The following is a 25,661-nucleotide window of genomic DNA, read 5'->3' as shown; positions in this document are numbered from 1 at the left end:
CTGTGAAGTTATTACAGTTTTTAAGAGAAAGTGATTTAGTTAAACGAATCTAGAGTTTTCCCTCATTATTATTATTATTATTATAATGAATTTTTATTTTATTTTATTCTATTTATTATTATTTATTTTTTTATTTTATTTATTTTTTTATTATTATTATTATTTTGTTTCTGCACAATCTCCTGCTCCACACTCCAGTAGTCCAGCTGGTGGCGGTGATGCACCTCTAAGGTGGTTTGCCAACCGCCAATAGACACCAAAGAAGAAGAAGAAGACGTTTCTATGGTTACAGGACGCTGTGAGGCTTTTTAGATTCAGCATGGTGAGTTTTTAACAATGTTTTTCGACTAATATTACCCCTGTTTGGCCTTAAAACCTTGTCATATTCAGTTTTTTTTAAACCCCAGGGTTTAACACTGACTACTGTATTGTTATAAAACATAGAAAGTAAAGCTAAAGACTGCCTACTAGCTTTATAGGATAGTAAATACAACACTGCAAGTAGCTACTGCTTAGATGTTTTACATCTTGCATCACTGAGTACAAATATAATATCAATATCATGTGCAATACTACTTTTTACATTCTCATGTGCAATATCACTGTTCATTGTGTGCAATATTAATGTCCAACATGTGCAATATTACTTATTTTTCTGTTTGTTAGCTTACTTTACCTTTTTTATTTTATCTTATTTACTGATTTTACTAAATGTATCTTACTTAATTGTTATTATACTAGGCACTGCTAGAAATAGTGCTTTTTTTATTTTATACACTTGAACTTGTTGTAATTTTTGTTGTATTTTTTAGCAATCTTTGAGGCACAAGAATTTCCTTCGGGATTAATAAAGTTCTATCTTATCTTATCTTATCTATGTTTTCTCCCGTGAATGATAGCCACCCAAGAAAAAAAAGGTATGAGCAAATCAGTCAGTCAGCACATTAAGAAATCTACATTAATATAGTTGAAGATGGATGCAGCCAGGCATAAAGTACACCCCCCATCTCCTACAGTAATGTCCACTTTTCCAACTACACTTTGTAGAAGTGAGCTATTCCTGTTAAGTAAGCACTTATTGATAATATGTTGCTGATTTTCAAGTCAACAAAAGGACGTAAGCTGACCAAGGCTCAGAAGGTGAAGCAGCAACAAGAGGAGGAGGAGAGGAAGCTTCGAGAGGAAGGTAATCCATATATATATATGTCTCTATTCATCTAAACTGGGGCTAAATTAGGTACTTGTTGGAAGAACTGACATTCATGCAGTGTGAGTGGTTAGTATGAGGCATTAAAGGTCCCATATCGTGCTCATTTTCGGGTTCATACTTGTATTTTGTGTTTCTACTAGAACATGTTTACATGCCGTAATGTAAAAAAAACCACATTATTTTCCTCATACTGTCTGCCTGAATATACCTGTATTCATGCTCTGTCTGAAACGCTCCGTTTTTAAGCACATTTCAACGGAATTGCAACGGAATTTCATTGCTAAGCAACAGTTTGGGTCCCTGTTTACTTCTTGTCAGCTGATGTCATTCACATACACTGCAACAGGAAATAAACTGGAGACACATTTAGAATATTCACATTTAAAATTGTGTAATGGTCCATATTGGTGACATCACAAATAGACAGAAATCCTGACGGCTGGTTTCAAACGCACAATTTCTGAAAACGAGTTGTGTGTATTTCTCTGTATATTGAGCATTTCGATACTTTCACAGTATTTATATAACACATAAACCTGCTTTATAATATAAAAGATATGAAAATCTTACTTTTTACAATATGGGACCTTTAAAGTCCGCAGGAAACTGATGAAAAGTAAAAAAAAAAAAAAAGAAAACATTTAATCATCTGTTTTGAGCTTCTTCCGAGCACTGTTCAGGAATAAAACCTGCAATTTTAGGATATGTGTTGAGGTACTGTATGTACACATCATATGTGCTTTTGCTTTATAGAGGAAGCAAAGCTGCAAGCAGAGAAAGAAAAGCAGGAGAGATTGGAAAGAGAGGAGAAGGCGAAGGAGCTAGAAAGGCTTGAGTTAAAGGTAAGATGTTCATATGATATATATATTACCATGCCATTCTTGTTCAATTGCTGCGATATGCTGTTCATTATTATCAGATTTGTTTTCATTGTGAGGATAAATTCAATCTCAAACAAACCCTGCTGATTGAAGAAATGTAAACAAGTAAAGAAACAACTACTCTTTTATGAAAATACACAGAAGATACTCACTGTTGTCTTAAGTATGGGTGAGCTGCTTTGGTGCATGTGTAACCACTTTGGGTGTCTTTTTGCTGACAGGACCTAGAGCGCAGAGAAGATGAGCTGAACGAACTTCGCCATCTACTGGAGGAGAATCACACTGCAGTAATCCAGTGGAGAAGTGATGCTGCAGAGAAAACCAAGGTGTGTTGTTCCTGTATGTGTGAGAGGGAAACTTGTTTTCTTTTCTTTCTTTATAGCTTAAGAACAGATGAAAAAGGGTTTTACCAGTTCTTGAAATGTTTTTTTTCCATCTGTGAAAAAAAAAAGATTTGGCAGGTGAAAAGGAAAGTTTTTGTCAGGATAATTTTAAATTCTTAATAGGACTAAAAGCATTAATGTTTTCTTCCAGATAAGTTTTAATTGACATAACTTGCTAACACAGTTATGTGTAACTTGTGTTTGAAGTGCATGGAGAAATTAAAACTCACCTGAATGCTTCTGTAGTTTTCCTGAAACAATGCAATAATAAATTTTTTGATCCATACTCAAGCAGATACCAACATGGAAAAACAAAACTATAACGTTGATACAAAAATAACAAAATATTATATTTCCCTATTCAGACTGAATAAATAAAAAATAATTTACTCAATAAAACAAATATTCCAGCTGCTATAAACACACATGTTGTTGTTTTTTGTCCAGTGGGAGAGATACATGCGCTGTGACGGCATCCCAGACCCGGCAGTACAGCAGGATATTAACACATATATCAGCCTATGGAGAGATGACCCAGAGGTCAACATCACACTCGTGCTCAAGCAATGTAACGTCGCTCTACAGGTCTGTATGTGGATGAGTGAATGTCATGCACTTAGTTGATTAATCAATGAAGAGTACATTGACTCCAGTGTTAATGATCAGTAAACAAATTATGTATCTGGTTACAGCTTCCTAATGGTAAATGGCTTGCTTTAATTTATTTCCTATTTTAGAAATTCATTTGCAATATGCAACCACACCGCTAGATGCCACCAAATCCTACACACTGTACCTTTAAGAAATACATGAATGTTGTCGTTTATAGCTGATCGAGGAGCTGGAGGGTCTACTCAAAGATGTTACTGATCCACAAGAGGCCGAGAAGTACCAGGAGGGTCTTGTACAGATACAGGAGCTAGTCCACTCTAAACACCTCCTCACCACTGAGGAGATCCTCAAGGTACACTCTGTGATGCACTTTGTAACTATATGAAATGTGCTATATAATAGAAATGAGTTATTATTGTGTGCATGGGTTGCTTTTTAGTATTTTGCAAGGTCAAAGGCATGATGTACAAATACTGTGTGTTGTGTGTCCCTGGTCATAGAGGGCCAGTGGGAACATCGACACCGAGACAGGCAACATGCAGACTGTGGTCAAAGATGACAACATTACACTGTGTCTCTGGGCCAACCTCAAGATGAATGCAAGGTTTGTGGAGGAAACTGTGTTTCCTTAAATGTTAAACTCGTGCCAGTTGGCCATCACAGGTCACAACACTATATTTGGAACATTCATATTTAGCAGGAAGCACACGTATCTAGTATTTGTCTTTGTTTCTAACGGGTCCATTCAGGTTTAAAGGTTTAAACTTTGAGGACGCGGGCCTGGGCTTTAAGCTTCCCAAACAGCTGGCTGTGAGCAACGTCGGTGTACGGATCCTCCACACCCGTTACGACCATCTGTCCTTGCTGGCCAGGATGGCTCACCTGAGAATACACGCACCCAGCCGCAGGTGCTTGTCTGATAGTGCTCTTACCTCTGCCGATGCTACTATGAATACTTTTAATAATGCTGCTAATACTAACCATGTTCTCTTGTCTTTTCCTCACATGTTTGGTCCTAGGTCTCTTGCAGGTGGCGAGGAAGTCCCAGCAGACATAGATGCACCTGAGCAGGGGGAGACAGAAGGAGAGGGGGAGGTGGAGGAAGACAACGAGACCCAGCAGCAGCAGCAGAGAGTGGACGAGGAGGAGGTGCAGTTCATCCAAGGGTCTGAAGAGAGGAAGGTAAGATGAAAGAATGAGTTCCCGGTCTGGTTTACTAGATTCAACGGGATGTTTGTGTTGTTATTGTGTTTGTATCTCACAGAGTTCAGCCAGTATACGGTCGGGGAGAAACAGTGCCCAGTCTACAGGAAGCCGAGGGAGCCAAGGAAGCCGAGGGAGCAAAGGAAGCCGAGGGAGCCAAGGAAGCCGAGGGAGCAAAGGAAGCCGAGGGAGCAAAGGAAGCCGAGGGAGCAAAGGAAGCCGAGGGAGCAAAGGAAGCCGAGGAAGCCGAAAGAGCCCGATAGAGACCCAGATGGAGGCGCTCAGCGGTAAGATGCCCAGCCCGACACTTCCTGATGTCAACAGCCCCACCAACCTGATGTTACTCAAAACTAACGCCATACAGCAACTAAATCTACGTTACTAATGTTTTCTAATATAGATGAAGATGTGTCTGCATCATTAACTGTTGTAAAAATAGATGGATGGTTCTGTTTTTCCTCTCTTCAGTTGAAGGGGACTTGACTTCTCCTGTAGAGCACCTGAGTGAGAGTGAGTTTGCCCAGGTGGTGGACTTAATGCAGCACACACCTCTGGGTGGGGTCTTTTACTATGACGTGTTTCAGCTCCCGCCACAAGCCCACCAGGTCAACGGCTGGGAAATTAGACAGGTAAATCGTGTCAGTGTTTGCTGCTTGCTTACACCAGACCCAGCAGCTAAAGTTGACCGTGCCCCTGTTTTTCTAGCTGTTGGACAAAGGGCTACAGGTGTTCCCCTACCCTGTGGAGAACTCTAACTTAGATGACACTGAAGGTCTTACCTGCCCTCCTGTCGGCGCGTCTGTGACCCTGCCCGACTCTGTTGTCTTCTTGGAGACTCCCCAAGTGGCTCGCTGGGATGCTGCAGGTAGGACATGCAGCAACATATGCTATGTAAAGATATAAAAGGCATAGAAAGGTGTTAAAAAGTCATGGAACATAACCGTTTATTCATGCAGCGAAGCAGTGGAGGATGGACGGTATCACTGACGTGTCTTATGAGGAGGCGGAGGCCAGAATCTCCTTCAAGATGGACTTCTTCCAGGCCTTTGTGCTGGTGCAGGAAACTTACGCCAACCTTCCCTTCCAAAGCTGGGAGCTCAGGCCACTGGGACACGACTCAGCTCTTTTCACCATCAACGGGGCGCTCATCGACCTTAGCATCACGATCCAGGTACAGTAAGAGACTGGAAAGTACAAAACAGAAGAATAAATCAGGAGATGTAGATTGACTTATTTGCATTTGTGCCCTTTTGACCAACAGGGTAATCAGTGTATGTTGCAGTCAGAGCGAGAGAGAGGTCTCTCTCACCTCACAGGGAAGTGGATGAGTGGCCCCGTCCTGCAGAGAGCCATGCTCAACGCAGGGATCAACATCTTCGTGGAGGAGTACACCGAGAAATACGTCAGCACCTGTGGCAAGGTCTGCATCTTTTCCTTATTGGCTTTCAGAATAGAAGAACAAGATACTAGATTTAAGCCAGGCTTAGCTTCATTTGTTATCAATTCTGTGTTGAATGCACAAACCGCTGTTTTAGCATAGTGTCTGGCACGTATTCACATATCAGTGACATGTTATCTGTGGGTTTACCATGTTCACCATCATTTTAGTGTTACCTGCTAACATTTGCTAGGCTGAGGTTGATGGGAACGTTATTAATTTGGCCATAAACCAAATATTTGACAAATTATAATTCTGGCCTGATGATGGTGCTACATTTAAAGTTAAGGGATCACTAAAGTTAATAAAATTCACACTGAGGACGTGAACATCTGCACCAAAATTTCATGGCAATCCTGAAGGCCACCGTAGTTCTCCGACACGCTTGTGAAACTGTGGTAACGCGAGCCACAGAGTGCAAAACCGTGGTACCGCCAGCAGCCATCTGACTTCCGTTGCTCTTAAAGTAGTCTTATTATGGTGAGGACGGCTTCTGAGCGAGGTGAATGCCGTTACCACGGTTTTGCACTTGGCGGATCACGTTACCACAATCTTGGAAAGGGAGGAGGGAGCGGAGGGGAACTCAGTTGGTTGCAATCTGCAACCACACCACTAGATGCTGCCAAATCCTACACACTGTCCCTTTAAGCTAATCAACACTATGAAGGAGATGAACATTCTGCCTGGATCAACCACATTACTTACTTGTAAACAACCTACTCACCATAAATTAGGCTATGTAAAACTGAAAGGAGCCATTCTACAGAATTAGTAAATCAAAGTAAGTTACTCATACTTGATTGTGTATCACCAGATTAAACATTTTCCAGTGTTATAAATATGCTGTGTTCTTTCTCTCCTCTTCAGGACCCACTTACAGAGCATGCTGCCTACGAGCAGATGGCCCTCTTCGCCTCTGCGTGTGCGTTCTCGTGGAGCAAGTGGAATGCCAAATGTGGAGCTGAGCATCTAGTCATGCAGGTATTCTTGCTCACACATAGATACAGCTTATATAATTTAGCATTCTACCCCTTTTTTCCTCCCTAACATTTGTACTTCTTCCCTCTCCTGTGTCAGGTGTGTGAGCACCATGGCCCTGCCCCGGTGCCGAAGGCCTCTTGGGGTCTCTACCTGCTCGGCGCTCAGAGGAGTCAGAAGCTGGAAATCACAGAGAAGAGTGAGGCGTTCTCTCCAGACCATTATCCCGGAAGTGAGTTTCACTCCACCTTCATCCACATGCTCCAGGACGACATGAGCACTGATGGCATAGTCAGGACCAGAGAATGCAGTTATCTGTTCGTCGATACGGTGCAGAGCCTGCTTTGTGCCACCAGACCCCTCATGTATGCATAACCCTGTGTGAACATTTTAAACCAACAACTTAAACACCTGCATTTTAAATGTGGATGCATAGACTGTAAGAACACACGTCTTCTATTGTAGAATAGGCTACTTTATTTGTGCAAAGTTTCACGCATCTTCTTTGGAACATACAAAAGAGTATGAAGATGAAAAACGGTGACAACCACAGCAAGAACATAAAGAGAAAAATAAAAACAAAGAAACCTTTGGTGTTAAGACTGTAACAATGTAGAATTATAACTTAACAAAAATAAACAGATATTCACATATCCCCACTCAAAACAAACAAACTCATAAATATACATTTCAAAACACTTAAAATGAAAGTTTTATTACCAGTGTTTATAGACTTAAGTTATAAAATGTCCAAAATTTCATTAAAAAGGCTGGCAGTCCAAGTGCATGAAATGGGTTTAAAAAGCAATGTGGCACATTTGGAGCCATCGTCCATGATGTTCGTCAATGGAAAACTGCACAGCGGCCCATTGTGTGATTTGGTGGATCAGTGCCGTTATTCTGATGAAGCTGTGACATGATTGGTCAACGTTGTACCAGCTCTGATGACCGATTAAACCTGATTTGACAGATTGTGTTGGGTCCCAGCAGCACTGACAGGAAAACTGCATCATGATGTGTTGAGGATGTTGATTTCCACCACCTGTAACTGCTTCTTCTCTTAAAAACACTGACACATGCATACACACACACACAAAGACTAACTATTAGCAAACGTGATGTGATGCATAAAATCCTCCACAGGGTTAACTAACCCCTGAAGCCTGTGCTGTCAATGCGAGTCTTGTTTTAGGAATCTTCAGGCACCAGTAAACATCCCGACAGCCTCCGCTCAGGAGTGGTGCTCTGTACTTTCCTCACCACCACCCCAGTGCACAGATCATTTCTGCAGAGAGCCGATGGGCGGTAACGCCATCCATCCCCGGGTCTCAGGGGGCTAGACGGGGGGCTGTCCGTTGTGCCGGAGCCCGGTGTAGGGCCACAGCAGCTGCTGGATGGTCATCCAGGAGTCTCCGGTCCCCACAGGGGCCGCATCTACCGCTGGCTGCATCACCAGGCTGGCCAGCAGCGCCAGGAGACCTGCAGGTGAACCAGGAATATTTACCAGCACAACAGAATGAGACGTAACTATCCCTCGTGCTGTATTGGGAACGGTTTTAAAACCTGAAGCATTTTTTTCAGTATCTGTTAACCAAAAGAGAGAAAACAGCAATTTCTTTAGGCTTTAAATCAGAGTTGGTCTTTTATTTCTACTGTTGTCAATATTATTTGTGTGGTCTATAACAACCTATCTTCCTTGAAGTCCATCCCCAACTTGTATCTAAGAAACGTTGTTTTTTAAAGGCTAAACGCCAACAAATATGGATTGAAGGTGAATATTTCGTTAGATAGAAACATGTGAATTTGGGAAATTATTACATCTATCTTTTTGCAATAAAGTTTGACTTTTGGACTTTACAACACTCTGGAGTTATTGGAAATGTTTGGACCACACAAGTCAGAAACAATGCTACGCAGCCGCCACTGGAATCAAATTCTACAATTAATAAAATCCTAATATTAGTGTAGCCTGACCTTTATCTGCTACTGTGCAAAAAATACCAGGTTTAAAGAGAATGTGGCCTATTGAGTAACAAAAAAATATATCTTTAAAAATAATTTTATACACAGACTTTTGTATAGTTATTCCAGTAAGAGTGTTATTATGATTCAATTCATGTACGGAACTAAATTTGACAACGTCAGAGCAGACAAATCCTGTCGCACCCCCTGTAAGATCCCAGGTTGGGAACCACTGGTCTATGAGATTGAAAAGTATTACCTTAAAATAAGTACGACAGGCAAACTGAGTGTACCTGCTAGCACCACCACCATCGCCAACCAAAGCCAGAGACCCCTGCTGCCTCTGGCTACCGCTTCTGCTGCGGCCGTCCGGGAAGAGGTCAGGCTGTGGGACATAGTCTGGCTCATTCCTTGGTCTGTGGATGTAGGGCTGGAGGAAGGGCTCGGACTGGAAGTGGGCAACCAAAGAGAATACAATTTTACCACATTGATATAAAATAAGGCAAGAGAGTATAAAAAATCCAAGATAAAGCAAGTTACCAAAAATGACTTGTAGGGAAGAAGAATAGAACACTTTTTAGTAAAAAACTGTCATTTGTGGTAACTGATGCAATGGATGGCAGGCGGTGAATTAGCAGCAGCTTGGTGCAATCTAGAGTTGGCTTCAATGAAACGCATTTTACCAGCTGTCTCAAACGGTGTCAAAGATGCAGAACCATTCACATCATGAGCGTAATGAAAAAGCTGTCAGCAGCGCGGTTAATAGCAGTTGGCGTGGAGGTGGATTTGGTAAGGCAAAGGCAGCTGACAATTATGGCCTGGAATCGTCAACAGTAGGAGTGCTGCTTCAAATCACTTTACAGTCATTAAGAGAGTCAATGCGAGGCTGTAAGTGGCCTTTGATTGGCACTCCTACTTGATAAATACAGGCCTTTTGCATGCGTTTTTAGACGGCGCTAGAATCCACAAGCACATCCACTCTGGACTCCTCCCCCTGCACACTTACAGCATTACAAACAGCTCATCCTGACTCCTGAGCAACGTGGAGGGAGGAAAAGAGGAAAGGACAGTTCAGAACACCACATGATCCGCTCAGTTGCACCACAAAAATAAAGAAAATAGTCCCAAGTGTAGTAGTTTGCACATCAAATTGTTAAAGTGGCTGAACATGTTAGTAAATGACAGAAGACAAAGCCGGGTAAAGATGAATTAGTTATTGGTTAGATGCTTTGTTAGCTGCACACAATGCAAATCACAACTTGAGATCCATGCATGAATCACAAATCAGCGCCGTGTCACACAGACATACACTGATCTCAAGACAGTTAACAGCTGAAGGAAATCATTCATTTCTGTCCCCATGGAGTAAAAAAACGCTCTGTTAACATGATTAAAAGCTGCTGAGCCCCTGGAGCAAAGAAGAAGCTCGGTCCAGCACAGACCCATAGAATGAAAGAGTTTCATCACTTAGGAGGTTCCATATACTCAACTTTTTCTAACTTTGTTCTTTCTGGTAACATGTGATCAGTGATAATCATATTAAATAATGCATAATTCACTATTGCGAGTTAATTACAGTTAAATAAGCCTATATGTAGCAAATCTTTGACATCTGTTGGTGTCTCAAAGATGCTCTGAAGCACTAAGGGTGAAGTTAAAGGAACAGTGTGTAACATGTAGGGGGATCTATTGGCAGAAATGGAATATAATATTGATGAGTATGTTTTCTTTAGTGTATAATCACCTGAAAATAAGAATCGTTGGGTTTTCGTTACCTTAGAATGAGCCGTTTATATCTACATCATGGATGTATTAAGAGAGCTGGATACAGCGTTGGAGGCGACGCCCCGTTCATTCCAATGCAATTTGCTCAGTGGCACATGAAGCCCAAATGGCTCAACTAACATGTGATAAAGTACCCGGATCATCCTGTGATCTTCCGCAGTCATTTGGCCCATAGAGCAAACCCCGCCTCCTAGCCCTCGGTCCAGTCTCGGGCTCATTCACGAACGGCAACATGATTCGCATCTGGATTCAGCTATTACAGCATTTTATAACTTTTAGGACTTAATGATTTAAATAAGGGCTATTCAGATGATTTGTCTCGGGAAGTTGATTTACCTAAAAAAAAATAATAATGATCTGCTGATTTACAGAGGTCTCATTTCCAATGCAAGTCTATGGGAAAGTCTCTTTGGGCCCGATGGCATCATGTGACCGACCTGGAAGTTCCACCGTTCGGCCACTTGGCTTTAAAGCCCCACGCTCTTCCTGGGGGCTTGGTCTACACACGGAGCGGGTCATCTTAACGGAGCTGGCCGTCATGCTTCTATAGTAGCCCACTAGATCGGGCCATTCAAGTTTTCGCAACAGCCGTCGTTGTTCTCCTACATGCCTGGCATACGGGAGAAGTTTCAGCTGGTTACAATATGCAACCTCACCGCTAGATGTTGCCAGATCCTACACACTGCTCCTTTAAAATAAATAATACAGGGACTGATGATGGTGGAAAAGCTACTGGGCGCCACCATCAAAGACCAACTATCACAGAAAATTCAAATCTGTCATAATACTGGATACATTGATGTTCAAAGAGAGATAAAATAAAAAATATCTAATATGCCACAGATCTCTGATACCAGAAAACATTCAGTTTGCAGCTACTGGAACCTCAATCCAGCTAAATGATGAACTCTTCCACTATGCAGCGAGCCTCTTAGCTTTTCTGGCAGAAAGTGGTGCTGCAGTAGGCCAGCGGTGGCTATTTGGTTGGACTAACGTCTTGAGTGGCAGAATGAGGGAGGTGAGTTTGATGCCCAGCTCACTGAGACTGGACCTCCTCCTCTCTACCACCGGCTCCTCCTTCTGCTCGTCCTCGAACTGGCTGTCGGTGTAGTCGTAGGGCGTCCTGTGGGCACGCGTGGGTCAGGCATTCACAAACACACTGTACAGTTGCACATTCAAACACACAAGCGTGGCAACACACGGAGTCTGTATGTGCACATGCACATTTCATGCATATGCAGCCAGCAAATAGTCACTGATTAACATTCTCCTGCTTTACACAAAGAGTTTTTTTTTTTTTAGAGATCTCATGCACAGCAATTCAACTTAAGTGCTCCAATATTACATCATGGACCAACAAAGCAATTTCACAACCTTTCAGATATTTGGAGAGCATGAAAAGTGCTTCATTTGTATAACCTAAGCTTCAATTTTGGCTTAGCTAGTCAAATAGAGCAAATTCTACTGTCTTCGTCCAAACATTTGAAAGCTACATAATGCCAATAAACAAAAAATATTAAAAAAAAGTCAACACTTTCTCTTAATTTACACAAAGAAAATGTCATAAAAAGGATGTTTGCTTCTGATAAACACTTCCCCATGCGAGGTGCACCAGATGCATGAAAGATGGCTGCTGTGTGGTTTGACGTCATCATCACTGATTTTTTTTCTTCTCACAAAAGATAACATTGTTTTTAATTTGTTCCAAAGCTTAAAAGGACTGAAAGATCCCACTGACGGTAATGATGTCACACCAGAAAGCTGCCATCTTTATGCATCTGGGGCCACCGTGAAAAACGTGCGCGACACAGCCAGCGTGGTACCCTTCTCCCTGGCATGTCTTACCCCTTCATCATGAGAGAAGGCTCTTCAGTTTCAACCCAGGCCGCAGAACTAACAAAGCGCTTTAGTGGAGGGCGCGCAGGGTTCTTCCCTCCCACATTCCTGGAAACCATCGTTATCACATACGGGCATAACAACAACAACAACCCTCATGTCATGGTACAGAAAGCTTCGGTGGCTTGAGAAAGAGTCACAGCCAGTAGCTTCCTGCACATCAGAAACAATCTAAACAGTCTTGTTACTTTTAATTTAAGCACACTCTCCCCTTCACATACACTAAATCTTGTTTAACGTCACTCTACATAACAGGCAGATTTAACCCACACATTGACACACATACAAATGCCTACCATGGGGATCGCCTGGTCAGTCTCTCCATTTCAGCCTCTGAGCAGTCTTGTGTTTTGGACTGTGGTGGGAAAATCAAACAATTTGAGTCATGATTCATGTAAAAATAAAATGCTCCTTTGCACAACCTGAAGCGTCACTAACATTTTAAACCTAGATCCATTTTCAGTCATACTAAAACCTGTCCTACTTGCTAGCAGGATGTTAGCTTTCTAGTGAAGCAGCTTTGGATAATCTGTATTGTATTATGAGTTCAAAACGCCCAACCAAAACCAAAAGGCATGCTGCATGATCTGATCTCGTTTCATCGTCCTCACCCTCACCATGTCAAAGTGCATGTTGCCTCCACCAGAGCGGGGGATTGCTGCTATGCTGACCCGCCGGGTTGACGACTGTTGGGCAGGGAGAAAGAAAAAGATAAATTACTTCATAAGCACACATCAACATTACTAACGACGTCAGAGTGAAGGAGAATGATGAGATCATATGTAACCTAGCTGCAGCTGACCTTGTAGTACTGTGTTGTCTGCTTCTTGCCACGGAAGTCATCTGGAAAGAGGAACAGCTTAGTTATCTTCTATATATGTGGTTTGTGTGTGCCATCAAGGAGCATACATATTTACACATATGCCCAAATTGTATTTACACTAGGGCTGTCAATCGATTAAAACATTTAATCGCGATTAATGCAAATTAATCACTGTTCAAAATGTACCTTAAAAGGGAGATTTGTCAAGTATTTAATACTCTTATCAACATGGGAGTGGGCAAATATTGCTTGATTTATGAAAATGTATGTATATATTTATTATTGGAAATCAATTAACACAAAACAATGACAGATATTGTCCAGAAACCCCCACAGGTACTGCATTTAGCATAAAAAACATGGCAAACTCAAGCCTAACTACCTAATTAACTGTTTTCTGTCAAATTTAACATGCTGAATGTTAGGACAAAATAGAAGCAAACTGGAAACATTAGTTTTGATAGTAACCTTTATGGAACCGTTCGCTACCTCTTTCAGTCTGCGACCCAAACGACCTCTCGTTCTGCATGAGCGCCTCTCTCAGCTCTAGCAGCTCGGCATGCTCTTTGGTATACATCCTCCTCAGGTTCTCAACATGCTGGATCATCACCTCTACAGCCTTACCAATACGACTCTCCTGGGAGTCACACACACAATGCTCCATTAAATCAGTTCAGCTTAGATTTTCATCACATCACAAAACAGTTGGAGCAAATGCTGACGACACAAACACACATTATCCCACCTGGTGAATAGCTCCTAGCATCTCAGAGCGACTGGACACCCTGGTCATGGACTGGATGAGGATGTCCAGGTTCTTCTGGAGCCTCAGGATGATCTCCATGGACTGGTTTTCATCCTCACACAGAGGAGTCAGAGCCTGGGAGACAAGAGAAGAGAGAAAAAGGACAAGGAGAGATTTGACGAGGGACACAAAGGAAGAGAAGGACCAAGAGAAAAAAAATCATGACTGCACCTGACAGTAGAAATCATTTTATTTTATTTTCCACTCGTACTCACTAACCCACACCTCATTCCATTTAATTTACAGGTTAATTAATTGATTCTTATTGATGCAGGATAATTGTGTCCACATTTTTCTATCTATACAACAGGAAAGCTGCAGAACAAGACACAAGATCCATATATTGTGGTGCTTGCAAGATTCATACCAGCCAAATATTTCTGCAGATTATAGTCACTAAAAAGAGTAGCCATCTAATCTACTTGGTACCGGTTTGTCAAAGCCAGCACAGTGTGCATAAATCACAGTCTTTACTACGCTTACAGGATAAGTAGCCACCCATCTTCGGAACTTTTGTTTGCTCTCAAAAGGTGCGCAGGACAAATTATAGTATCATAAAAAGGAGCTGCACACAAGCACAACAAATATTCTGTTGGTGATCATCAAAAAAGCCTGACCTGCAGTAAGCCCTGGCAGCTGGACACCTCCCTGCGGACGTTCTCCTCAGCCAGGTCACGTGACCTCTCCTCCAGCCGTAGTCTCTTCTCCAGGGTGAACATGTCGCACTTGAAGCCCAATGCCAGACGCTGGAACTCCGCCTGCAAACATGAGAAAGACACTTGTTTTAATTTTGGCACTCACTGCTGGACACACACTGTATGTGGCGTTATATCCTGCCAATTGCAGATGAGATGGCCATTTCTAACATTTCCTTGTTTGATTAAGATAAGAGCTATTCCCCATCAACAGACAAGCATCATTGTACTGGAAAAGTTACACCAGATAAACCATGAAACTCCCGCACTTCCCTGTAGGAAACTCTCACATTACGTGCATTAAAGTGATACGTTAACTTTCTATGTGCATGGTTGTTGTATGGGTTTCTAAGAGAAGTATTCTTTGTATTGCGATACATATTTCTGATGTATGCACAATTTAGGCTGACAAAATGCTGTGTAAGAAAACAATTAACTTTATAACTTGTTCTTTTCTGTCCTGTTTCTACTACAAGAGGATCAAAAAAATGTCCAAAACACAACAGTAATTATAGAATGCAGATCTAACGGTATACATACCTCGACCTCCTTGTCATTAGGGGACATGCTGCAGATAAAGAGACAACAATGAGGACTCTGTGACAAGTCTTATTACATGCACTCATGGATGGTTATGGATTTAAGTGTTAAGTTGCGTTACTATGATCATTTGCTCTCTTACGTGTTCTTATCCACTTTGGAGGGGTCTGACTTCATTGATGTCTCAGCTAGGAAGGGAAATGTACAAGCACTGCTTTATGAATGGAAAATTAAATACATATTATATAGTAACAGTGTAGAATGAATATATGACACATACATTCCTTCTCAGTGGCCCCGCTGGTCTCACTCTGGTCCTCCTGAACCTTCTGCTCCTCGATGGCCTCCATGCTGCGTGTCAGCTCCTGCAGGGTTGAGACAAACGTTACTGCCTCTGCCTCTCTCTGCTCATTCTCCTTCTCCCTCTCCTTGTCTCCTTTTAACTCCGTTCCCTCCATGCTCACGTCGCCCGCAACATCCATATTGCTCCCTTTACTCCCTAGTCCTTCCAACAGTTTTTACATAATAAAAAGGTGAAATGTGGAGACTCAAAGCAGCTGGCAGTGTAGTTGGCTCTTTATTGTGAACGATCTGATTCTGAGTGGAGCTTAAAATGAAAACAATGCACTCTCCCTTCCTCTTTCTCTCTTTCATACTCACTCACTCACTCACATAGCTGGAAGAACAGCATTCTCTTCAGGTCAAAATGTCACGCAGAATGAAGATACTAATGGAACTCATCGCCAATAAGGAAATTGAATCTTAATGATACCGGCTACATTCAACATGATCGTGGTGTTTCATCACATCTACTCTGAGGTTGGTTTAAGCTAAGCTTGAATTAAGAATATAATAAAACAATTAAGTGTTTAAAAACAGAAAAAATTAAAATTATGCATTTTGAATAAAATATAAAACAGAACCAAAACTAACTTGTACATATTTTGTCATGTATTAGGATGGCTGTTTTTACTTTTATAATTTATTGCTTGTATGTCTGAACTCCAGAACAATTACGATTAAAACAAAAACTAAATAAAATAAGACTGATACCTTATATAGAAATAAAAACTGATAAAATAGCAGAAACTACAGCATCATGATTTACACAAGAGCAGTAATCAACTCCAACAGTAGTCAGGCTAATGACTTTTAAATCGTTGTCACCATTAATAAGTGGAATAACTAATCCAATAGTCAGTTGAGAAGAGAGTGGGAGTAGAGCAGGTCTTACCAGTTCCCTCTTATTTTTGCCACCGAAGGGGAGGGACTCCTTTTTGGCTGCACTATCCTCCGATTGGCTGGGGTCAGAGGTCGCGCTGCCCATGCCGCTCCCCGATTGGCTGGCATGCGTGATGGACGAGCCTGACCGAAGAGAGCTGCTGTCAGAGAAGGTGGTCGCTGTGCTGCTGCTGGTGAGCCGGTCCGTCCCTGGGAGGAAGAGTTGGTGTGTGGGTGGTCAAAGTTACACGCAGATGCAAGGAGGCGTAAACAAACAGTCGGCTTCTCTCTTCACCTCCTTCATGCAAACGCAGATTTGAGTGTTTTCTTCCTACCTTCCATGCTGGTGGCCACTGTAGGCACCTCAGTTGTACTGTCCTGCACACTCTCCTCCTCTTCAACCAACACAGGTAGCAGACACGTGCTGGAATACAAATACCATAGCATTTGCAAAACACTAATCTAAACTTTAATGTCTCTAAAAAAATGCAGAGAAAAAGTTCTCCCTTTGCAGAAATCACTAAAACCTTCAAGAGTAACTGCCGCTGTTGGATAGTGAAGCAGTGTGAAAACCCTGAGAGTTGATGGTGAATCACTCACCTGTCCTCTGCTGCCGATCTGTCTACCGACTGGTCCCGACTCAGGCTCTGATGGACAAAAGGACGAGAAGGAGGGAGGGGGTGAGAAAAAGACAGGTGGCCTTGCAGCGCCCCGCATTACAAGAAATGGTCAATGATTAAAAGACACACACACACACACACACACATTCATGTAGCGTACCTGTCCCATGGCAGTGAAACGCTATCTAAGCTCTACAGTGTGTCGAAGAGAAAGATTGGACTGATTCCTTATATAATGTGTTGCTTCATGGAGAGCCCTGCAGCTCTGAGAGGTGCTCAGAGAACACGTTAACACTGGCACAGTGCTAAGTAGTGGAGGCGGACTGCGCGCATGCAGAATGGTGTGTGAACACACATGCACACAATGGAGCAAGGTGAACGCTCAGAGCAATGAAACGGGATATTGTGTAATGAGTATGCATAATATCCGTTTTGACGTAGCTCAAAATAGGAGAGCTGCCTTACCATTTCACTGAATACAAAACTTAAAGAGATCTCAATGTCATTTTACATCCGAAGAAACTCGGATTTCCTCGACAACAACCCAAAGGGATTTTCCATTTGATTTTGGATTATTGCAGAAAATAAGCTCTGTGGCAAACTATGATACTTACGCATTTTGTTCTGTAAATTAATCTTCACAAATGAACACAACTTTATGATTTTTTAAGTGTGAATGCAATCACCAGAAGTACAAATCTAACATTAGGCTATAAACAAACTACACCACGGTTGCGTGACTTGCATCACCACCACTAAGCTAAAGGCGGACTAGTGTTCATCGTGATGACGTTTAGCAGTATCATTTAGCCACTTGTTAGCAACCGTCTTTTTGAAGACACATAAAAGCTTTAAATTCACGAGTGGGGTACTTAGTGGTGTATTTTATGTCATCGAAACAAATCTCTTAAGCTTCTGTTAACCACAGACCTTATTTCAGGCATCTTACTTAAAACCCATCGACTGCGAGACGAGAGAACCGGAAAATGCAAACTCATTTCCAGGTTTTTATGACTCATTCCTGCAGCACTTTGTTGCTTTATTACAAAAATTTGAGTCATCCAATCCCCCAAAATGTCATTTTTCTTTGCTAAATAATACAGTGATAATCCCAAAAAATGTTTATGCTTGCACAATCATGTCCTAGAACAACATCTTAGTTATGTCATCGCAGACACCAAATGTTTGACTGAAACTGAATAAACAATACTGAATGCAAGGTGCCATCAGTCAGGTTTATCATTTATCCTCTCTCTGTAAAACGGTTAGTAGAAATAGGACATTTGTCAGAGTGAAATAATGACAAAAACATAACAAATTTCTGAATTCCACTTATACTGCTCGCCCCCAACATAAATATGAAACCTTGAGTCCTATGAAAATATCTTCCATTTACAAGTAAAACTGCTATTTGAATATATCCAAATGATTTTGTTGATAAGAAACTCAACTCCTCTTTGCTGGCAGATTAAAACCAAATTCTTCAATCATAAAAAGACAACCTTGATTTGGCTGAAAACCTTTCTTGAACTATGATGAATGTAGAACTGCATTTCATTGACGTACTGAACACACCCACAGAGTCGAAAGCCTGCCTCTGTTGGCTCCCTCAGACTCTCAGCAGGGAGGCTGTCCAACATGCCACCAACAGATAGGAGACTAAAGAAACCAGGCTGATCGATCTCTCTGCAGGATGCAAACCAGACTGTGGTGCAACAGCATCACAACACAAGTGAGCCTTGGCTCTAACATGAAAACACTGCAAACCCATCTGAGGCTGGACATAATGAAGCCATCTTATTGTATAGAGCACACATCAAAGCAATTCATTGTAAACACTAATTAGTCCAGACAGACAGACAGAGGATGCAGTGATGATCCACTGTGTCCAGACCTTTGCCAGTGGGCTTTGGAACATCATGGCCATCTTTTTGATCATTCTTCTTATTTTATATAACTGGTTTTAATCACATTTTGGTTAGTCGACGGACACAAAGACTAACTGACAACAATTTTAATTAATCAATTGTGTCAAAAGTCATTTATCAAGCAAAAATGGCATTTTTGTTTCAGTTTCTCAAATGTGAACTGTTTGATATCATTTTAACTTGAATATATGTTGTTTTTTGGAGTGTTAATCAAACTTATGAAAATTTGTGCGCTGGGAAATAGTGATGGCGTTCTAATTTTACCATGCAATTTCTATTTAAATCTTAAATCATCAGTTTATTAAATAATAAATCAATACCAAAAAATATTCATTAATTGACTTAACGATAAATACTTAGCAATAATGAACGCAATTTAATATTGACAACTTAGTAAACCATATTAAATATTTGGTACTTGCCTCCTTTGGCAACAGAGTTCAGGGAAAGCGGTAGCCCATCCTCCCTAGGTCATACAATTGAGCAGTCAGTATAAAGATGCTCTGATCTTTCCCTTAATTCTATATCCCTGCCCTCTCTCTCGTCCTTGCCCAGGGCGAGGACACCCTGTCAGGCTCTCCCAAGGAAAGCCAGCCGGCGCCCTGCCCACTGAAACCCCCGTCACTTCAAAAACACACCTACTCTCACTCAGCTAGTAAACACATGAAGTGGCAGAGCGAGAGAGAGAGAGAGAGAGAGAGAGAGAGAGCGAGAGAGAGAGCGAGGGGGTGAAAAAGAGGAAGTAGTGAGGAGCTGATGCTGAAGAGAATAGAGGAAGTTGTATTCCCTCATGCATCATGCATTAAAACACTTCCTCTCTGCTACTGACCTTAGTGCGACTCATAGCTCCTGCGCTCCAGTCCGCCTTGCCTTCTGTCTCTTCTTTCCTGTGGTCCTCACTGGTCGGCTGGCTGCTGACCACAGGTGAAAAGGTCAAAGGTCAACCATCAAACACTGTCCATTTCCTCATTCTCGATTCGCACATTAGATGCACTTTCTATCCATCTAATGAGACACAAATTGTGACGGTATGAGACGGCGAGAGAGATGAGGAACAGCCGTCGTCTCTCTGTAGTTGGACTGCGCCTATGCAAAGCCTGGCTGCAGCGATGCTAATTAGCCTGCGCGCTCCTCCCACGGCGAGGAAAACACCCATTTGACTAGCAAATGTGGACCAAGTCATAGGGAAATTATGAAACTCGAAGATGGTGACTTCAACTGCGACTATTGTGGCTAACACCTATCAGCTTCAAATCTAGCCGGGATGGTTATACTGCTATGAAAATAAGTCAGAGGTGAGGCTGTGTGGTAATGTCAGTTTCCTGCTTCTGTTTTGTGCCCCTTAGGTGAGTATTCAGTGTAGAAATACTCTGTTACAAGTAAAAGTCCTGCATTCAAAATGTTACTTAAGTAAAAGTTAGGGCTGTCAATCGATTCAAATAGTTAATCGTGATTAATCACAAATTAATCATTGTTTATCTGTTCAAAATGAACCTTAAAAGGGAGATTTGTCAAATATTCAATATTTTTATCAACATGGGAGTGGGCAAATATGCTGCTTTATGCAAATGTATGTATATATTTATTATTATTAACACAAAACAATGACTAATATTGTCCAGAAACCCTCACAGGTACTGCATTTAGCATAAAAAATATGCTCAACAACAGCTGTCAGTGTGTCGACTTGACTATGACTTGCCCCAAACTGCATGTGATTATCATAAAGTGGGCATGTCTGTAAAGGGGAGACTCGTGGGTACCCATAAAACCCATTTTTATTCACATATCTTGAGGTCAGAGGTCAAGGGACCCCTTTGAAAATGGACATGCCAGTTTTTCCTCGCCAAAATTTAGCGCAAGTTCGGAGCGTTATTTAACCTCCTTCGTGACAAACTAGTATGACATGGTTGGTGCCAAAGGATTCCTTAGGTTTTTTTTTGTTTCATATGATTCCACTAGCCTAGACTCTTCATAGATCTAGCCTCCTCATTTTGCTCTTAAAGTGCACCAGATTAATGCATTTAACTTAAAAACAATTTTCCAGGGGAGCACGCCAACGAACCCCTCCAGAGGGTCCAAGGTCCACCCACCATAGTCTCACAAAATCTTGTGAGAAACACTGGTGAAATTTGGAATAGGAATCAGTCTAATACATTATGCGCCCAGTGTATCAACTACAACTTTACAATTTCTTCATTCACCTCTCAGTCTGGGTGTCATCTTGTCCAGGTGATGTGCTGTTGGGAGAAACCATCTGGGCTGCTGTGGGAGGGGTATTACTATGTGCGACTGCTTGGTCCTGTTCAGGTGAGTTGCTCAGACTTTGGGCTGGACCACAGGAGGGAGATTCTGCATCTTTTGAGACAAGAGAAAGATCAGTGTCAAGTGTTGTCAATGTGTGATGGTCAATGCACTCGAGGATTACAGGTTATTAAGTTATTAAAAGCTGTCGTAATTTACTCTAATGATTTCCTACATTTCTCAGGGTGCATTCTGACAACACCAGAAAACATAAGCTCAGTGTGACCTGCACACAAATGGAATACATCAGCCTTAAAAGGTTATTTAATGTAGTGGGAAATGTTTTTAACAGCTTTTTTTAACATCTGAGAATATTTCTTTCTCCATGTAGTTCATACGGAAAGTAAAATAAAAAGTGTGCTGCAGTAATGCAGTCACTAAGTACACGATTTTACAAAGCAGTCATGTAATTCTGGATTACCAAAAAAAACAAAACAATAAAAACGATGTTCCTACTGTGGCATTTGGTAGAGTTTGACCTTCATCTTGCGAGATTTAGCAAAATCTTCTCTCCTCTAAACAAACGGCAAACACACCAAGTGAGTCAGGAAATGACTCACTCTTTGGTTAAGTTGTAAACGCACAAAGTAGAGAGACTAGCTGACAGTTGGAGGGGGGGAGAAAGTAAAACGGAAAGATAGAGCCACGTAGAGAGTGAATTACAGAGAAAGAGAGCGAGGGAGGTCTTACTGTTGTTCTCGGAGTGGGGCAGATCAGGGAGAGCATCCGCCTCGGGGTGTGTAATGCTGACAGCTTGTGAGTGGGTGCTCAATGGCACTGCTGCCTCCTCCTCAAAACACACACACACACAAATAATAATATATTCAAAAAAGGAAAGGGGTGAAAAGATCAAATAAGCAACACACATTTAGCATGTACCGAACAGCAGGCCCACAATCAGTCCATAGAAACAAATCTTTGTCAGATGAGAAGACATTGCATAAGGAGTCAACAAAATCGAACAGCTGATAGACAGCACAAAGCATCTGCTCCATCGGTGATGGATTGTTGGAAAGACCCCCAATTACTGTCATCTTCATGGGAAATTCAAAAGCAAACATCACTTTCGTACTGACTGCAGCAATGAGGAGTGTTTAAATTAGTTTTTAAAAAGCTTGCGGCGATGAAATTAATTAAGCATTGAGGACTGTGAGTAGAAAGCATAAAACATCCAAGATCATAAAAGTGTAAATAGACTGAGATCATAGCTGCGAAACGTGTAGTTTAGTGTATAGCATGCATTGTTATTTGGTGCAGATTACATTTTTCTTCAAATGCCGGTGCATAATCCCTTATTTTGCCAATAAGAGCAGGTCCTTTTCTCTTTTGCCCCGGTGTGACCTGAAAGTTTCATCACTGTCATTCTATATAAGGAAGCGGACGGCTTCAGCACAAGCATGCAGACTGCTGCCTGTGAGCAGAGCCTGTGAATAATGATATGTGAAGAGCTATTTGGTAGGCAAATGTGCAGAAAGGGGAAAAGAAAGTGATAGAGAGAGTGCAGAAGCTTAGAGTGTGAAATAAGAGAGAGGGAGAGAAAATAACATGTAGATGTAATGAATGACCATTAGAGCGACATCACAGGGACAGTGACAGGGACTGTTTGAAAGCCTCCTTGTTGATGGTGTGTTCAAGGACATTCCCATATCTGATATTTGAAACTCTGATATTTTATATGTCAGAGCGTCCTTGAACGCACTACCAGGAAGAGTTTGCAAAAAGAGTCTCAGCTTGTAACATTGTCATAAATCACTTTTTGACATCACCTTCACCCAAGCAAACAAACAAAGTAATCCACAGTTTTTTTTGTCCTTAAAACTTAATTTGCAAAACAACATTTTTCTATCGGTTATAGGACAGACACTTGTTTACATCTCCAGAGGTTTTCATGTTGTGCCCGCTATCGGTTAAGCAACAGAAGACTTAGCAGAGTATATGGAGGGTAGGTCAGTCTAACATATGAATCCTTAATGTTGCCTAAAGTATGATTTTCTGGTTCACTTCAAATATTAATTAAATTACATAATAAGGAAGACCAAGTCAGCAAAAATGTGATTTTTACTTTTTATTTTGAAGCCACTGGTCAAGGGCTGATGATGCTTTGTTTATCTCATTTGGACTCAGACAAAGTGTTCAGCCTGTTGCTGTGTACGACTCCACTGATGCGAGCACATCACCCAAATCAACCACCAGTTCAACAGGATGTCTTGGGAATGTAAATTATGTGGAAGGTCCCTTTGGTTTCTACCTGATGCTGGTTCAGAGCAACAGACTGAACCATACCAAAGTTTCAAGACCAAATAGACTCTACATCAACTGTGCCTCTTTGATTAGGACAATACCCTAAGGGCTTGCTGATAATTAAATTCTGAAGCTGCCTTTCCAGTCAGGCAAGAACTTTACCAGGCACTAGAAATCTTTATTACATGGCACTGCCAAGTCTTCCCTGCAACAACTCAAATAGAAGAACCAATCACAGTTGATGATGATGACATCTTTGGCTTGGCATGGTGCTGTCTGTTAATCTGGAGCAGTATCGGGTAGAAACCAGATTGTTTACTTCCATTAAACACATCAGAGGAGCCATACACAGCACAGGCAGAACATACTGTACGTGTCGGAGATGAGCAAATCATTATCAGCCCTTGACCAGTGGCTTCAAAATAAAAGTAAGTGTGCTTCCTTATTATGTAATTTTATTTTAATGTCCTGTTTTTCAGTCATGCGATGATAAACAAATGAGAAGAAATATTTGAGGTGAAACTGAAAATCATAGGCAACAAAAGGATTCAAGTGTCAGACTGACACCATATACCCACCATTTCAAAGTCTGAGACTGCGATGCCTATGGGATCATGATTGTGTCATTTGATGCCATAGACGCTCAACGTTCAAGCCAAGAATATATATTGCTGTTTGACATAACTCCAGACAACACCATAACTTTAAAAACATCCTACTTCCTTCCCACCAGTGCAAAGGAAGTATATAAATACGTTCCCAGAAACCGCAAAGATCTGTATGCCAAATGAAAACAAGATGAGCACCAAATCGCTTTTGTTACATTCATGCTTCCTGTTGACACTCACTTACACACCTGTCACACACCTGGCAGCTGCCCATTACAACTACAGTAATCCATTGTTGGGCTCTGAGCAGGTTTGAGACTCAGTGTCTTATTCAACAGCACCTCAGCAGTAGCTGTTCAAGGTGGAGATAGACATGTAGAAACAACCCACATTTCCTGAGCAGGTGTAGGAGTTCAAAACCAGTCACTTGTCCTCATCTGTAACCATGACAGTGCTGTGGTTTGGTGGAAGTCTCTCGTACTCTGCAAGGCATTTTACACTCCTCACAGTGCAGCCCAGCTAAAAATAAGTCTTTTGAAGCCGTGTCTTGTGGTTAAGTGTCACACCATTAGCGGAAATTATTGATTCTAACACTGTTTTTAGCTCGTCAACCAAGTTTTCCCCAAAGGCCATGACATTATTTCAGCCCATTTATGATAATGGACAAAGCTAAAATAATCCTTGTGATGTATAACGAGGTTTTCATGAACCGCGGCAATGTCTTTTGATGCTTTTGTTAATTTTTAATATCAAGAGACACCAAAAGGTTTGTTGAAATGAAAGGGATTCTAATCCTTAACAAGGACAGCTTTTACATATTCCTGTTATCACGGCGCTAAGCCACAGGGATATGGGTTTCCCCAAGGTCAAAACTGGTGTTATCCTCTGATAATCACAAGTGAGCCATCGCAAATTAATTTGGGCGTGTGGTTTCCAGAGACTGAAAGATGCTACATTCAGTTTGGCTATATTATTAAAAGCTTGAGGCTAAAGTCGGGTTGTTCATTCCTTGCAACAGTTACACAACATCCCACTGGGAATGAGAACTACGACATTCAAGATGAACTTTGAATTTACTCTGAAATGCTACATGCAGCACTTAGAAAGACATTTTCTAGTCAACGTTTCAAGGGATGCAGAATATTCCATTTAATAACATGCAAGCTAAAGATTTCAGTAATTAATTGCTGAACTACTTTAAGGCAATTGTCATTAAATTTGTTCTATTTTAAGACTAGATTTAGTAAAATATTAGGGAAAACACAGCGTTAAGGATAATACACAAAGTCCCAAACATGGTGAGCATCATGTACAATACATATACATAATCCCATGACAGGAAAAATGTCACAATTCAATTTACCTGCACAGATTGACAGTTCACCTTTGGCTCTGACTCAGTGCAGGCTTCGGCGCCTGTAACAGATAGAGAGGAAGAAAGAAAAATGAAAGGAGGAAAGAGGAGGCTGAAAAAAAGGCCAAAAAAAAAGTAGCTGTTTATTGAAAACGCAAACATTTGTCCAATTAA

At 41.4% G+C, this 25,661-nt stretch overlaps 2 protein-coding genes across 3 annotated transcripts in view; one reads left to right on the top strand and one right to left on the bottom strand.

Annotated features, from left to right (window-relative positions):
• The first annotated feature begins 30 nt into the window (after window positions 1-30).
• On the top strand, window positions 31-7,305 carry dnai7 (dynein axonemal intermediate chain 7). Of its 2 annotated transcripts, XM_074626339.1 has the most exons (17): window positions 31-322; window positions 900-917; window positions 1,105-1,186; window positions 1,964-2,052; window positions 2,313-2,417; window positions 2,922-3,059; window positions 3,304-3,438; window positions 3,587-3,690; window positions 3,836-3,994; window positions 4,106-4,268; window positions 4,351-4,576; window positions 4,758-4,918; window positions 4,995-5,154; window positions 5,246-5,460; window positions 5,551-5,709; window positions 6,595-6,708; window positions 6,805-7,305. In XM_074626339.1, the coding sequence occupies exons 1-17, from the start codon at window positions 320-322 to the stop codon at window positions 7,078-7,080; spliced, it is 2,307 nt and encodes a 768-aa protein (XP_074482440.1). In that variant the 5' UTR covers window positions 31-319; the 3' UTR covers window positions 7,081-7,305. The 2 variants fall into 2 exon arrangements, with proteins under 2 accessions (XP_074482440.1, XP_074482441.1); XM_074626340.1 differs by lacking the exon at window positions 900-917.
• The window catches only part of lrmp (lymphoid-restricted membrane protein), a 37,026-nt gene continuing 18,531 nt past the window's right edge, over window positions 7,167-25,661 (bottom strand). Inside the window, exons 20-39 of the mRNA XM_074626343.1 lie at window positions 25,497-25,549; window positions 21,975-22,074; window positions 21,185-21,338; window positions 19,810-19,894; window positions 17,033-17,079; window positions 16,768-16,856; window positions 16,446-16,642; window positions 15,492-15,576; window positions 15,354-15,399; window positions 15,212-15,239; window positions 14,594-14,734; window positions 13,917-14,051; window positions 13,661-13,808; window positions 13,151-13,191; window positions 12,966-13,034; window positions 12,645-12,703; window positions 12,298-12,396; window positions 11,447-11,575; window positions 8,961-9,115; window positions 7,167-8,184 (exon numbers count right to left, since the gene is read on the bottom strand). Coding sequence (XP_074482444.1) covers window positions 8,042-8,184; window positions 8,961-9,115; window positions 11,447-11,575; window positions 12,298-12,396; window positions 12,645-12,703; window positions 12,966-13,034; window positions 13,151-13,191; window positions 13,661-13,808; window positions 13,917-14,051; window positions 14,594-14,734; window positions 15,212-15,239; window positions 15,354-15,399; window positions 15,492-15,576; window positions 16,446-16,642; window positions 16,768-16,856; window positions 17,033-17,079; window positions 19,810-19,894; window positions 21,185-21,338; window positions 21,975-22,074; window positions 25,497-25,549 — 2,003 coding nt within the window. The 3' untranslated portion in view covers window positions 7,167-8,041. The remainder of the gene's footprint in view (window positions 8,185-8,960; window positions 9,116-11,446; window positions 11,576-12,297; window positions 12,397-12,644; window positions 12,704-12,965; window positions 13,035-13,150; window positions 13,192-13,660; window positions 13,809-13,916; window positions 14,052-14,593; window positions 14,735-15,211; window positions 15,240-15,353; window positions 15,400-15,491; window positions 15,577-16,445; window positions 16,643-16,767; window positions 16,857-17,032; window positions 17,080-19,809; window positions 19,895-21,184; window positions 21,339-21,974; window positions 22,075-25,496; window positions 25,550-25,661) is intronic.

Source organism: Sebastes fasciatus, chromosome 23 (genome assembly GCF_043250625.1).
Source record: "Sebastes fasciatus isolate fSebFas1 chromosome 23, fSebFas1.pri, whole genome shotgun sequence".
NCBI classification, from domain to species: domain Eukaryota; kingdom Metazoa; phylum Chordata; class Actinopteri; order Perciformes; family Sebastidae; genus Sebastes; species Sebastes fasciatus.
The sequence above is the reverse complement of the archived record's forward strand: the minus strand, read 5'-3'. Positions and strand labels throughout refer to the sequence as shown.

Bases quoted from the DNA above. Each gene is read 5' to 3' on its own strand.
- dnai7 (XM_074626339.1), top strand. The intron at 3,995-4,105 runs GTGCTTGTCTGA...GTTTGGTCCTAG, and splicing joins ATACACGCACCCAGCCGCAG to GTCTCTTGCAGGTGGCGAGG. The intron at 5,461-5,550 runs GTACAGTAAGAG...TTTGACCAACAG, and splicing joins ACCTTAGCATCACGATCCAG to GGTAATCAGTGTATGTTGCA.